Raw genomic sequence first — 15626 nt, forward strand, 5'->3', positions numbered from 1 at the left:
CTGGTTTTAATGTAATTCAGAAGGTTGTATCTGCCTTCTCTCTCCCAAAGCTTCTCATAACATGCTGAAAAACATCTACAATTTGAAATGGTAAAAAAATTAAAGGAGAAGAAAGACCAGGGGTTTAGGTATTTTGACAGAGAGCAGGCTGCTAAAGGTGACCGTCATATTAGATGTGTCAGCTTAGACTTGTTTTCTGTGTTTCAAAGTGAATACACCCTCTAAGGCAAACTAGCTATTTTTAACTCTTATTCTGGGAAGTCCTTTTTCTCTATGCTGGGAGAAAAGATACGTGCTCTGTGTCACAGTTGTCTCACAACCACTTACCTCGCCAGCCTCCTTTCAATAATGAGACAGATAATAGGACAGAAAGCTGGTCACTCAAACTCAGTGATGAATAAACCTCCACTCCTCATTCTGGGGGTTGAACAGGGAGGGGGAAAAGCCTGTTTGATTTATCAGGAGAGGTCCCATTATGGGAGGTCAGGCAGAGCCTAGCCTGTTAGTCACAGCTCGGAGTGTTTGCCCACTGTGACCCCTACAATGCTTTTCTGGCACACCCAACATGAGTCACAGCGGTGAGCAGAGTGCTGAGCCAAGATGCAGTGTGGTATTCCAGTTTCCAAACCCTCCCAGAATCTGTGGCTAATTTGGTAGAGTTTATGGGGTAGTCTCTTAGGATTGGACTCATGCCAGCTATATTTATAGGACTGAGTCTCACCCAGGCTTCTCCTGTAATCAGCAGAGAGACAGACGGCCAGGGAGAATTCATCCCTCTCTTAGATTGGCACCGATAACTGAGGAGGGAGGGGGGTGATGCAGCTAGAAGTTTCCAAAGCTGAAGTACTTTGAATTGTGCTTGTTAGCCTCTTTACAGCAGTTCGGGGCTTCTTCTTGGGTCTCAAGCATTCTGCATCATAGAAGTTCATCGTGGTTTCCCAAGAAGTGCCTGTTCATACTCTCAGGGAACAGAATGCATTTTCAGGTGAATCATAATCAATTTGAAAGTTTAAATTCATTAAAGTCGAGCCCTCTGAAAAGTATCAAATGCATGCCTGCACTTCCTTTATACCAAATGATGCTAACAGCAGTGTAGCAGACTTCAAATTTCTCCATCAGTTAAATTGACTGAATTTTTTTTTTTTTTTTAGAAGGCAATTTAGAAAGCAATACACTGTAATATAGGTATGTTACTAGTGACTATGTGTTACTGTACTACAGCTACTGGCAGACAGCAGCTTAAATAACTTGTAAGTGGGGCAACTGTCATGAGAAATGGCTGACTTACCAGCCTTCATCTTGCCTTCATCTGTGCAGCTATTTTGCTCTTAGCAGTGCCCTGCAGAGAAAAGATATGCAAAGTGTAAGCATGTCTTTTAAATATTGTTTCATTTAGTACCACAAACACTGAGATGATTTAATCAGAGCATATTACTAGAGAATGGCATCAGTACAAAATGCTCCAATGCAGATAATTTTCTGGTAACTGTAATTTTTACTTGAGTTGACAGGGTTTTTCTAGGCTTAGTCTGTGAGACTTGCAGTTGCCTGGAATGCTTCTTGCTCTCTATTTCTTGGCAGAAACTTCCAGTCTTGCATCCCATTTGAAATGGTTTGTAACTGGAAATATGTGTTAGGGGCTAGTTCCGAAATAGGTGCTGTGCCAGGTGAGTCTTCTCACACCCATGGGTGAGTCCTAATTCAGGCACCTGAATCTGGGCTGTCCATGCAAGAACTGGAGGTTACATTCTGTATTCCTGGGCTGGTCTTGCTCAGCTGTGCCTGTACTGCAGGTGCTGAAATTCAGGGGAGGATCCATCCACTTAAGTGTCCTAGCTTGGCATGGACTCAGCCAAGCCTCTGTGCAGGGAGCAGCTCCAGAGAGACAAAACGTGGACACGAGCAGGCTGATTTCTCCCAGGTCTTAAATCTCCTCCATACAGTTGTACCCCAGCCTAATTGCTAAGGTATGTGGGTGAATCGTCTGTGGAATAGCAGCCATCCAGAAAGCATCCTGTACTACTGGGAAACAGTTCAGGTCTCCTTGGCACAATACCCGGGGTCCTTTGGAACTGATGGTGGAAATGGAGGTTGAGAGCAGAGAAAGACAATATAAAAAATTAAGGCTAGTTCAGTATAAACAGCTTCTACAGGTATAACAAGTCATCTGACGCTGGCCCTTAATAGCAGAAATTAGTTTCCATCTTAAAAACTAGAAAGAAATGGTCAATGGCATGAGAATGGCCTTTTTAGTATATTTTGTCTGACTGAGGAACTTTAAACTGAGAACTCTCCTTCTTGAGTGTTTTCCAGAGTTCTCTAAAGTACAAACCTTCTCAGAGTGCCAGTTGATAAAAACACTACTAAAATGAAACCAAGCACTCGATTCATTTCATAGTATTACTTCAGTTTTGGCACAGCCTCTGGGTTCTTGGCTGTCTAATGTGCTGTTAAGTGCCTTCTCAAGCATGGATAATAGATATTAGGAATAGAAAAGGAAAGCAGCCTTTTCAATTAAGAACAAAATGTACAGAAAGTAAAATGACATGAGTTGTATCAGCTGCATATTGGCTCTTAGGCACAGAGTCTCCAGATACAATCAGTAGGTGCTCAACCAGATAATTACAGCCTTCCTGCAAAAGGCTTCACGTAGGAGAGTCACCTGTCTGTCTGCTACCACTTGCAGGATCAGAGCTGTCCTTTATTTTCACTGCTGCAGATTGTGGAATTAGTGTTTTCCAATTTCTGTTTTAAAAAGAAGCATTTTTCTAGCACATCTCCTTCCAGCAGGCTGCTGCACCAGGTAAGTGCCGGGCATCAAGATGGATTTTCAGCCTTTTTGTCAGTAATGATTTATGTTTGTCAAAATGCAATTTTCATCATTGATTTCCTGTAGCAAGGATTACAGGAGCAGTTAGTTGGGGGAGTGCTTGCCTTCCAGCCAGCTGGTATTGCTTCATGCTCACAATGAGGTCAAGGGATTTTTAGGTGGTCAATTGAATTGTTACTTAAAATCTCTTTAGGTGCACATCATCTGCAAGTGCTCCTTGTTCAGGAATCATCTGTGCTGCCACAGGCAAGCTGGGCTGTAACCTTTGTGAGGGTCAACTAATGCTAATAAGATATTATAAGATTTCTGAGGGGAGGTTATTCCCAGTATGGCAAGATAGAGTATCCCTTTTAAATGACTTGCATGTAACTGGTGGAACATGTACTACAGTTTAGGAATCCCACTGTGGTATAAAAGCATTTTCACAACGTTTTTGGCCACACCAGATCCCCCGAACTTGGACCAACACTGACAGTGTCCAGCAAGTCATAACTTTGTTTATCCAAAGCAGAAGCAGAGGTGGCTCATGTCATACTGTCTGGGGCAACTGCCTTCTCAGGATCTTTAATTATTTTTCCTGTGGGCCATGCTGCTATTTCCACTTAAAAGGGGCACTCTCTTACTGGTGGGATTGTTCATACCAATCTTTATTTCAGAATCGGAAGTGATGGTGAAGTCTCTGAGAGAACCTGTTCCAAATCCATATGAGCTCTCCTGCTCTGCCATTTACTCAGTCACACGGTGGCCCTGCCTGTGCTGCCCCACGTTGTGTTTGAATGAGCCATTTAAAAATATTATGTCAATTTTAGGGAGGAGGGTGGAGTTGGGGTGGAGGCAGGAGTTATCACACCCACTCACTGGTTTTCTGGCTCCATGGCAGACTGTTGGCAGGGAGTTTGCTGTGCAGGTGGTAAGTCTGCCGAAGGATCTGTAGGAATTTGTTAATCTCTGTTAGATCAGTTTGAGAGTCTCTGAGATGCTGTTTTGCCTTGAAGGATGTTTTTAGCTTTTTATTAGTCATGACCATATATAACCCTGTAGAAACCACAAACTCACTGTGTAAGAGACAAGTGTGTAAGAAAATAGTAAAGAAAATATCGAGTAACATAGTCTTGGCAAAATTAGTTGCTGAAGGAGTTAGATGCATTCTTAGGACAGGATTAAGTTGTACATCTCTGGGTTTACAGGTTCTGTCATTAGTTTGATACAGTGTTTTAAATTGCCTATATTTGTGTAATAGTGTTTTCTTTTGAAAGAGCAGGGGTTTCCAATGGTATTGCAGGATAAGTGAGCACTTTGGAGAGCTTAGCTGATATTTTACATCAGCCAGATGCTTCCTTTTGGTCCTTCACTGTGAGATACAGGAAGAAAGCACAGGAGAACAAAAAGATTTGAAGTGCCCTCAAAGCTAAGAGTGCAATGGTTTGATGATACTGTGTTCTCTAGGAAAACTAGAGTCCTGAATATAAAACTTGGCCAAAAATTTAACAATTTTAATGCTGTTTTTATTAATTTGGATATATTCCTGAATCTTCTTAAATCCTCGGAATTTAATTAGATAAAATCATTGGCATTTATGGCTGTGAGACCCTGAATTTACATTCACATTTGAATTTAATATTCCTGTTTCTGGTTTGCCTCTAATAGCTTCATAAGCCAGCAAGCAGAAAACAATGACCATATACAGGTAGAGTTTAGACCATCTGTGTGCCATAGTGAAAAAGATAGTTTGCTATTAACAGAGTTTTTGCTGCCTCAGATATTGATTGGTTAATGCTTGTTTCACTCCATCTGATAGTGAGGAATACCTGAGAGGTATTGATATTGTGGACTTAAAATGGGACATAAATAATTCATAGCAGCAAGCATTAGAAAACATATGACAAGCAGCTTTGCTATTAGAATATCTACATATCAGTCATTCTGAGAATGTTGTGGGAGGCAGGTACAGAGAGTGAGCTCAGTTATGCTAAATAAGTATTGCCTCAGAAGGATAGGGATGGCTCTGATATATTGCTAATTATGAACTTGTTCCACCTGGGTTTCACCTGGTGTAACCATAGGTAACTTATAAAAGCTTAGAATTTTTATTCCACATACTCTAAAAATCAGATATTAGATAAAAGACTTAGCTGCTGAGTTTAGTGGATCAAAATACTAATTGATCTACATCAGAGTAGTGTCACTGAAGCTATGGAGATACATCCCCTAAACCAGCTATGAATTTGGTTGAGGAGTAGAGCATTAGGCTGTGTGAACTCCCCAGCAGACAGAATAATGCAAAGGCAAGGAGAAGGGAAAGAAATGGATCGAAGATGAAAAGGCAGAGCTGGAGAGCAAATAAATATTCTATTTAGCTTCCTCATACAAACTCTCCATTAACTTCAACTGGATTGCCTCTGGAAGACCTGCCACACTTTAATGTAGAAGAAGAAAGTGATTAGCAGACAAAACAAAAAGGGTGAAATATTTGGGTTAGAGGACATAAGATATGATGGGATGATGAAGAGAAAATTCAATAGTAGATGGCATTTTTAAGCCACATGTACATATTTCTGAAGCCATCTTATTTACACATTTTAAGGCTAGTGCTCAACATTTATCACTGAACCCCTTTGAAGCTACCAGTGAACTTGATCCTGCATGTTCAATAGCAGCCATTTTTTCCCCAAGACAACTGAACTTCCTTTATTCACACTTTGCTTTTACTCCAGCTGCTTGCATGTAAGTGAACGTGGTGGGGCCTGACTGGGGCAAGAGGCAGAAAACACAATTTCTTTCTTACTTTCGCAGCATTATGTGAAAGTCCAGACAACGAAGTCTGGCTTCAGACACCACAAGTGTTGTGATAGGTGAGGAAAAGGGTCCCATTAAATATTTAGGTGGCCGGGCCCACTGCGCTGCTGCAGCAGGGGATTGATTTCAGCAGGTGAAACCTGGTCTGTGGCGGGGAGCGCCGGGCATGCGGAGGACCCGGGGAGGCTGCGGCCGTGCTATGGTCAGCAGGGAATGGATCTGGCACTGCTTCTGCCTCTGCCACTGTGACTGCATCATCCTGTGCCGAATGTCTTGTAGGTGATGGAAACCTCCCCTGCCTTGCATGCCGCGCTCCTGCGGGAGGGGGAAGGGATGCCCGTGCTGGGAAGTTTCCGTGTGGAGATGGTCTGTGCCTCCATCCCGTTGTGCTGGGAACCCACTTACAGTTGTAGCTCATTGATGGATCGTTGGTCTTTAATTTGCTTTTAATTCAGGCGGGCTGTAGGAGGCTGAGATAATATTTGAGAGAAATGACCCATTAGAGGTTGAGGAGATGCCAGCATTAGTCAGGGCCGTTAAATCAGGAGAGGTCATTACAGCAAGAATGTGGGACGTGGACTTCTCAATCAATGTGTTGGATTGCTAGTGAATAGCATCTGTACTCATGGAATACATAGTGGTTTTTAAAACCACATATGAAAAAGGGCATTTATAGCATTTTATATTTGCTATAGTTAATGGGATATTTGCTTATTTTTTTCTCCATAACGACCTGCCTGTGACTGTCAATTCCTCTTAGCTCTTCTGAAAATGAGGACTTGCAGAGATGAGTGGGTTTACTCTGGTAAACCCTTCACAGTTAGTGAGACTTTTGCTTCCCTTAAGCAGATAGCTTGGCTTTGGGTGTAAGTGTGAATGGGATCAGGTGCTGTATTTGAATATTTTATCTGTTGAATTTATTTCAGACTGCAACTTAATTATCAAGGCCTATTTCTAATGATATTTTTTCATGTGGTTTGTTGGTTTGGGTTTTTTTCATAAATCCTGAAATATATCTCCATTTAGTTGTGTTTTGTAGAAATGTCCTCTTCTGTCCAGTACTCATACCCAGGTACAAGAACCCATCATAGTTGCCTTACAGCAGTGTTGAGATTTAAATCTTGGTAAAATGGGTCCTGTCTGGATCTTAACCATTGACTAGATACAAACTGTGCACTTATAATACAGTGTTTTCTATGTGTGCATGGTGCTCCAATGCATGTATACTGTTCTCCACATGGTGGAAAAGACTGCCCTGAGGGGTTTACTGCCCTACCAGTAGGGAAACAGGAAGGAGACACTAAAATAGAGAGCCTTGCCTTGCAAGGTTGTATGTTGTATGTGTATGCTGCTCTTGGTGCCTTGGTTACTGCACCAGGCTATAAGTGGGTATATATATACATTTCTGATCTAATGTGTCATAAATTCTATAGTTAAGCAAAACCAGAGATGATGTTTGACCAGCTACATGTATAAGTATCAGCTGATTGAACTGCTGTCCATCCCAGTGGCTGGATTCTTCTTCCTTGTGACTTCAGAAATTTTCAGAAATTTAAAAAAAAAAAAAAAAATCCCTGCTTTTTATTTGATGTGAATGTGAAGACTGTAAGTGTGAAGTGAGTATAAACAGGTATATGCACTTACTAGTGTGCAGAAACACACACACAGTCACCCTCAGTTAAAGCAGATAGCTTATATTTCACAGAGCAGGTGTGTGGGGTTTGAGACATGCAAGGGAAAGCCTTTCAGAGCTCAGCATGCAGAGCACAAGGCCAGCACTGACTGTCCCTGTCTCTGTTGGGACAGCACCTGGCAAACTGATACTGGAGTGAAACAATTCATGTCCTCACTAAAACCAAATTCAGGAAAATATCTGTGCAATATAAACCATATCTTTAGATGGTGTGTTTTGATTTCCACTCTCAGCTTCTTTGGAGCATCCAGTGCCTGGGCTCTGGCATTAACTGAATGCCCCTTGCAGTGGTGGGGAGGTGCCAGCTTCTCAGGATGGCCCCTGCTCTCAATTTTAATGAGATTCTGATGGTACTTGGCATTTTTTTAAAAACTCCATTACTACCTAGAGGCACAAGATTATGAGCTAATCTTCACCTTTATTGAAAAGTTTCAGTTCTGGATATTAAGGAAAATATGCTTGATGCACATTCTGAAAAACAATCAAGAAAAGAAGGGAACAGAAGTGCTTGGGGGCTTGTTTACTTGCTACTAGTAATTGTGAGGTTAATTTAATTTTTTTTTTTTTTTTTTTTTTTTTTTTTTTTTTTTTTTTTTTTTTTTTTTTTTTTTTTTTTGTTAAGATAATCTCATGGTCCCGAATTTTATAGATTACTTTTTTACTTCTGGCACTGACTGACATCTTCTCCCATCATCTTCCCAGAGTGTGTTTATAAAGCTACCGATATTGGAATTACACCCTTAGAAATTCAGTGGTGTCCTGGTGGGTTTTTTGGCCTTTTGTTTTGTTTTGGGGTTTTGTTGTTGTTGTTTTTTGGCTTTTTGGGTTTTTTTGTAATAATAAAAAAGTAAAATTACTCTTCCTACACTTTTCTATGCACATAAGATTTTTCTCACAGCCAGAGGCAGTTCCCCTAACAAAAGCAATTGGTCAGCAACTAAGCTGGATGCCTACTTACCATGAAACTGCCCCTGGAAACAAGGCTGCTTTTCTCAATGCATCACAGCCCCTGCACCAGCCCCACCGAGGAGGAAGGTGCTGGCAGTCCCCCCACCCTGGCAGGTGGCTGCCTTACCCACCTCGATTTCATCAACCCCTAATTGAGCCATCACTGAATTAGTTCTCTTCTGCTCAGAGCTCAGCAGAGTAAACAGAATCCCCCTGGGATGCTCGAGTTCCATCTTTTTCTGTCTTGCATGTGTCGTGCCAGAGTTTCTTCTCTCTGTTTCTTGGAGAGCCAGCAGTGCACGTGGCACTGGGCCCTGATCCAGTTGGATGTGCAGCTGCCACCTTCCCTTGGGCTGCCATCCTCAGGGTCTGGTGCTCGAAGCACTTCCTTGGGAAGTGGGGAACCAGGGTTCAGCTACTTCCCTTGCCCAGGCAGAACAGCTTTCCTTGTTCGCCTTCCCCCACCCCAAAAAGCTTGTGCTATTTTAGATCAGTGTGTGTTTTGTTCTTTCTGTTAGAGCTGAGTTGCTGAAAGGAAAATAATTTCCAGTTCTTACACAGTTCTTATATTTTATGTTAATCAGTCACCAGATAAAATACAGGGAGTCCCATTACAGAACACATGGGTTCCCATCTTGTTGCTTGCCCTAAATATGGGGGTGCATTCCCACCACTCCAGGCTGCATTTTGGAGATGCTGAGATGCTGACCCAAACAGCCCAGAAGCCAACTCATTGTGAAAGGCTTCCTGTTTGCACAGTACCTATGAGTATTTTTAATTCTTTTCTAAAGCTGATTGTGCTGTTCCTTATGTGGCAGATAACCCAAGCTGTGCTGCTGAGCTGAGGCACTGTTGCTGAGATAAATGCAGCCAAGCCATGTCCTTTACATATTTACTGTGACCCCTGCTGTCAGAGTGGTGTTACTTGCTGCAGGAGCTGCTTTAGCATTGTCTCGTCTGTATTGCATTCAGGAGCAAGAAAAGAAGTTTTTCTCCACCAGCTCAACCAAGACACAAGCATGAAAAGTTACCAAATACTGTGCCAGTGCCATGATGAATAAACACTCAGGATCAAACAAGTGTCATCATATTTTAGGGAAAATATTGGAATTACCAGCTTTAGCACTGGAGTCAAAGGCAGTGGTTTCGTGTTGGTGTGCTCAGTAGTGCTTCTGGTGAATTGAAGACGGTTTCTTTCTAATCATCTTTCAGCACTGGATCTTTGCACGGTCTTTTTGTTTGGTAACTCCCCTCTGGATCTCATGTTTTCCATCCTGCTCGGTGCACACCTGTGTAGTTCTGCATGTAGGGACCCTTGCAATTCCATCTGTTGATTTTTCCTAAAAAAACACAGTAAGAAAAGGACAGAGTATGCACCTGTACATAAATCCTTGCAGGAGGTGTGAACTAATGTGAGGGTAGGACACTCCCATGTTAAATACAAGGCTCGTTTTTCCAGCTCTGTCACTGTCCTTAAATCTTATCTGCATCAGAAAGTTTCAGCAGTGAATGTTAAATTGGATTTTTGTTCAAATGAACAGACTTCATACAGACCCCCTGTGCTCACACCCTCATTTCACTTTAAGCAAGGCCTGTTTCATGTTAAATTAAAGTAATCTAGAGGAAAAAGATAAAAGCAAAGAAGTAGTGATCTTAAGAATGGTGCTTTTAATAGCTTCTAAGATGGGAATTTCTAGAATTCAGATGAGAGTTGGCACTTGATAGACACTGCTCCTTGTCCAGTGTGGTATAAGGTAAATTCAGGTTATATAAAGCATTGCTGGGGGTGATTTTAAGAGGATGTGTTTTACTCTGCTCTGCCACAGACTTACAGCACTGTTGGTCACCAAGGAACAAGGAAGGCAGGTAGAGAAGGTTTTCTGGCACACAGTTGGAAATGCTCCTTTCCCTGCACTCGGCTTGCCTCAGGTCAACCCAAATTTGGTCTGCATCAGAATAAGAATGCCTTAGGTGACCTTTTACATAGTTTTGACTGTGTCAGTAGAAATCTCACCTGTAGGTAAATTGATACAACCAAATCTTATTTGTGCAGACACAGCCTGGATGTAGGGAGTCACTTTTGCCTCCTAGCATTGGTGAAGCTTAATTAAGGCTGATAAAGTTCTCTGCAGTTCTCAGAGGAGAAGTTTGGTGCATGTGTAAATGATGTTATAGAGGGTATTTTAATGTATTCTGTTAAAATGCAACCAGGCACCCAGCCTGTAGCACTCTCGGAAACCCTATTTCAAGTTAATGTTTGATAGGAGTGAGGCAAACTGCCCGAAAGCAGGCTTTGTGTCGCTGTGCTCCCTCAGTGGGCTGTGCTCCCTCCCTCTGCCCAGGTGCTGTTGCACATCAGACCAAACAGGGCAGCAGCAGGACACGTGGAGTGGCCAGCCCCTGGCCCGGGAGTGCCATGGCAGTGTGGCATGCCAGGCTGCAGGCTCTGCCCGGCTGCAGTGGCAGTGCAGTGAGCAGCGATCCTTCTTCTCAGCCCTTCAACTCGCCATGGAAAGTTAGGTCTGCCTGACCTGCCGTGTCATCCAACTCTGCTTGTACCCGCTCGAGAAATAGTGTAGGCACCCTGCTTTATCTGCGGGCTTTATCTAGGCTAATTAGATCAGTGCTTTGTCCAGGATAATTGTCTCTAGTAATGAGCCGAAGGGAGTGTCGCTAGCACAGCTAGTCACCAGCACTGCTGTTCCCGTTCCAGCGCCCGCTCCTACAGGCGCTTTGTGGCGGCGTGTGGCTGTGCCACGACATCTCCGGCACACGCAGTCCCCGCCAGCAGCGAGCAGATGAAGTCCTCGGGGCACGGGCAGGTGTTAAAGTGCTGCCACAGGCTCTGCAGCTGCGTGATTGCCCAAGAGCGGCCAGAGAGCTAAAATTACAGGCAGGCTGTGAATGGGGAAGTGGTGGCGGACGGGGACATCCATGGCTGCAGTGGGGACAGCAGGCACGGGGTGTCACACCTCACTGTGGGGCTGGCCTGCTGGCAGCACTCCCGGGAGCAAAGAGCCCCGAGAGCACGGGGAGAAAGAGGAGGGGTTATGGTGAACCCAGCAAAACACCCTGCCCAGCTGAGTCCCAGCGTGGCTTTGCACACTGCCTGCACCCGAACAGGGACCATGGGATTAGCATCAGTCACAAATGCTTTCAACAACTGATACAACAACTGGTGGGGGTTTATGACAGGAAATGCCAATTTATTTGATAGATATTGCTGTTGGAAAGAAAAGCTTTGCAGAAACTTGTAATCTGGAAAGATTTCTTCTGTTCTTGTCAGGATAAGCAAGAGTTTATGTCACATTGCCAGAATATAAGCGATGACAGGTCAGACCTGACGGCTGAAGCAGAGTCTCCCACAACCCAAGTGTGTGCTGGAATCATCAAACGATGAGGGAGAGCTGTCTGTCTCTCTGACACCTCTTTTGCTCCCATTATCTGCTGGAGGATTGTGTGGTTTTGTTTGTGGCTTTGGGGTTTTGTGTGTTTTTCACAAAATCATCGTTTGTCTCATATGCAAAACAAAAAATTGTCAGTATCATGAATTTAAACCCCATATGTATTTGTAATTTAGCCCTGACTGGACCCTTTCCTTAGGCCACCACTTTCACCACACTGGTCCATAAACACCATGGGAGGCTGTACGAGTTGCAGAAACCCCAACCAGGGGCTGCTTCCGTTCTGTATAATGAATGAACGTGTGTTAGATTGCGCACGCTGTACTGAATAAGCCCAAAATACTGGTTGCTCAGAGAAATAAATGGTTTTGATCCTTTTCTAAGTGTCTGCAGTCAGTGTTGCTTGCAGTTGTGGCCAAAGCAAAAGAGGGAAAAGAAACATTGCTTGGAGTTTCTCCAGCAGGAGAGAAAGGATGGCATTGTTCCTATTTGCTCGTGCCTTCGTGGCCCGAGTGGAAGCCGGAGCATGGCTTTTCCATCAGGGGCAGCTTTGTTCCTGTTTTGGCTGGCCGCCGTTCCAGGCGTGGACATCTCAGCGCAGCGGTGCAGGAGCAGCCCCCGGGCACATGGAAAGCTCCAGGGCCAGCACAAAGCAGTGCCCTGTGCCAGGAGTTCCCCCTTGCTGCCCGAGGGGACAGCTGGGCACGGGCCGACTGAGTGTCGGGCTGCTTGGGTACGAGGAGAAAAAATAAACACGGAAAACATCTGCGCGCTCCCAAGATCTGCCTTCAGCTGAGTCACAAGATGCTTATATAAAAGCGTGGTTAATTATTGCGAAGCAGCGAAGCGAGGAAACGCAGACATTCGCAGAGTATCTCCTGCGTTAATTAGTTGCTAAAAATGGGGCTCACAGCAGCTGTGAAGCTGCGAACGGGTCAGGAGCAAAACTGTTCCTCCTGGTCATTGCGCTGATAAAAGCGCTCTTCTCTGTGAGGCTGTTCCCAGAGGCTGGCAGGTCGCAGGAAACCCACGGGGCAACCCGAGAAGCATCTTCAAATGAGGATGGCATCACCAGGAGCACTCACTGTTCATGTCTGCTTCTGTCTGAGAAACACCTAAAACTGTGGAGGGGAATTAAGCCTAGAAATGCAGTTGGATGGAAAACCCTCTCCGCCTCGCAGCTGCCGGCCGTACGTGCACAGCAGAGCATTCATGGACAGAACCAGGCATGAAATGAATCCCTGCCCTCCGTGTCCGTGAGCTGAGCAGGCTCAAAGCTGCCCCGGCTTCCTCACGTCTAGTTTCTGCGGAGATCCTTGCTACACCTCAAACTCCTTTCACGTGGGTCCTCTGCTGTTGGGTTCCCAAATACTTGCTAAGTTTTTCCCTGAGGCTTTGCTTCCCGAAACAATCACCCGCTCCCCCACGTTCATTGTTTCGTGTGATCTTTACAAAATGTGGCATTTCTGTCTAAATAGTTTGCCAAAGACCTATGATAAACAACACTAAGTTGTCAGTCATGAGTCATTAAAAAAGTGAACTGTCTTCTTCATGCCAAATCATAGGACATTTTTAAATGTCAGAGCTTTTGGCTTAGTGGTTGTCACTGGCTTCGTTTTTGGGAGACCCAAAATTAGAATACACAGGCCTGTTTTTTCAGAAAGTTCTGTGTACCCTTACCTTAAATGTTAGTCCTTAAACACATTTCAGAAATATGCACAATTTCCTTGGGATTCAATGCTTTGGAATTTCTGACTACCATGCATTTCTGCCATCTTTCCTGTTTTCATTCTTCCTTAATTGGTTTTCAGATAACATTCAGCCTGACAGTAATGCATAAAGAATATAGAGATAAATACGCTTAACAATTTGAGAGTGACATATTTAGGTTTGTAAGTGTTTAATTCTGGCTTGCTCCTGTTGGATAATTTTTAAGAGGGTGAAGCTTTACATTTGAAAATGAAAAAATAAGGTAGGCATAATAATTTCCTGCACATAAGGGACCTCCTTCCCGGTTTATCAGGAAAATTACTGTTGGATGTAATAGAAGTCTTATCTGTTTAATCTCAGTTGAACCCCACCTCCTCAAATGAATGGAACAACCCTCGTAATCAATGCAAGACCACTTATGTTACCAATAGTTATTTTTATTTGCAGAAAAATTGTTTCTTTCTGAAAATGGCATGTAGTGTCAGTGTCCTTGAGAACAGAGATTAAATGATCAATCAAGAGAGGAGATGTGACTTAAATGGTCACATGCATAGTCAGCTTTTGTTGGTGGATGCCAGTGAAAGCTCAGCTTGCTGTAGCTCTCCCAGAAGCAGAAGACCACAGCACTGTAAAAAGAAAAGCCGCCTTTGTGAAAGCCTTGTTTAATTTTGCATCTCTTGGCACCTTCCATCAGGCAGCTTTTGATGCCAGTTCAGCATCAGAGCAGCACAAGTTATCATAATGTGTGCTCCCAGACTCAGCAAGGCAGTTGAATTTCTGTGCAAGCACAGAATAATACTTGAAGGATGGAGCTGAGCCATGTCAAAGCTAAAGATGCATCCCAGGGCAATGGGCTGTCCTTCTACAGGACAACTTTTGCAATGCTGCAGGTCTTCACATCACCAAGGGATTAGTATGAAATCTACAGCAACTATGGTGCCAAGTTTCTGGACAAGTCTGCTCCCACATTTAGCCCCTGGATTCTCCCAGTGGGACTAAAAGTGTACAAGTGGCAATGATTTGTCTAATAGGAAAAAAAAAAAAAAAAGGGCTAAAAATAATTATAAAGCAAAGAGAAGACAATAATGCTTGAGGTTTATCTGTCACAGTAAGATGGAGAAACAATCTGAGTGGCACTGCTTTTTCAGTCACGTTTGTTTTCTTAATAGCATCCTCTCTTTTTTTCTGTAGGTCCAGCTGCCCAGCGCCAGATCCAGAATGGTCCATCTCCAGATGAGATGGAAGCACAGAGAAGGTGAGTTAATCAGCTGTTGCAGAGTCCTAGTTTGTAGCTTGGATGAACATGCAAGCTCACCAGTAAGCATTGCTCTTTTTACTGGTTGTACATATTTTAAGCTGGTTCTGAACGTTTTCTAATTATTGCTAATGATTCTGTAATGACTGTTAAAGGGTGAAGTGAGCCAAAGTTCACACTCTAGGTAAACTCTTTGCTTGGTAGGTACTCAGGAGTCTTCCTGCCTCCAAAAACTATAAGGAAAGTAGGGAAATAAATTAGCTTCCTGCCCCTTTAATGAATAACTGTGAATGACATAAGATTTAGTAGGGATTTACCCATGACAGTTACATGGGTGAGCAGTGATGATATTTCACTCTGAGATTTACTTTGGGATAGCAGAGTTATCATAAAGGTCAGAGAACCCTTGCTCATGCCAAGGCAGGTGATATTGTCTCTCCCACTCTTCCTGAGAAACCTGGTCCAGCTCTTCCTTTAACCAGTGGAAGGCACTGATTCTGCAGACCATATGTAATTCAGGTCTCTAGTTTGGGTGTCTATTCTGTACATTTTAAATGTAAGCAGTTTAACTATGTTAGAATAAAAATATTATATTTATTCTGTTTTGTTTAGAGACAGTAAAAACCCTTTGGGTGGGTATTATTTGACTGCTACAGGGCACATGGCCCTAGAAAAGCTTCTTTTGCTCCACTGGAGTGGAATAAGACATGCCAGTAGATGCAGTTATATATTACTGCATCTGCACTAGAGAACTTTCAGTTTTAATTATGCTGATGCATTCTTTAAGCATAGAGCAGACCTAATTTTAAGCCTTGGGGTTTTTTTTAACATCTTATAAGCAGGAAGGAAATTAAGTTATGGTATTTACCCTACAAATTTGTCTCGTTAAAAGTTTTTTTAGAGATTTTTGCACAAATGTTTAAAGAATGTATTTTTAAGTCAGGGTGTCATTTGTCTTCTCCTGTACTTTATTCCATGCATACTCCTTAG

General features: G+C 43.2%; 1 protein-coding gene across 7 annotated transcripts in view; it reads left to right on the forward strand.

Moving 5' to 3' along the window:
• The window catches only part of EVL (Enah/Vasp-like), a 144259-nt gene that overhangs the window by 110310 nt on the left and 18323 nt on the right, over positions 1–15626 (forward strand). For all 7 annotated transcript variants that reach the window (XM_066321879.1, XM_066321880.1, XM_066321883.1 and 4 more), the window contains exon 4: positions 14573–14636. In XM_066321879.1, the coding sequence (XP_066177976.1) occupies positions 14573–14636 (64 nt within the window). The remainder of the gene's footprint in view (positions 1–14572; positions 14637–15626) is intronic.

This window comes from Sylvia atricapilla, chromosome 6 (assembly GCF_009819655.1).
Source record: "Sylvia atricapilla isolate bSylAtr1 chromosome 6, bSylAtr1.pri, whole genome shotgun sequence".
NCBI classification, from domain to species: Eukaryota; Metazoa; Chordata; class Aves; order Passeriformes; family Sylviidae; genus Sylvia; species Sylvia atricapilla.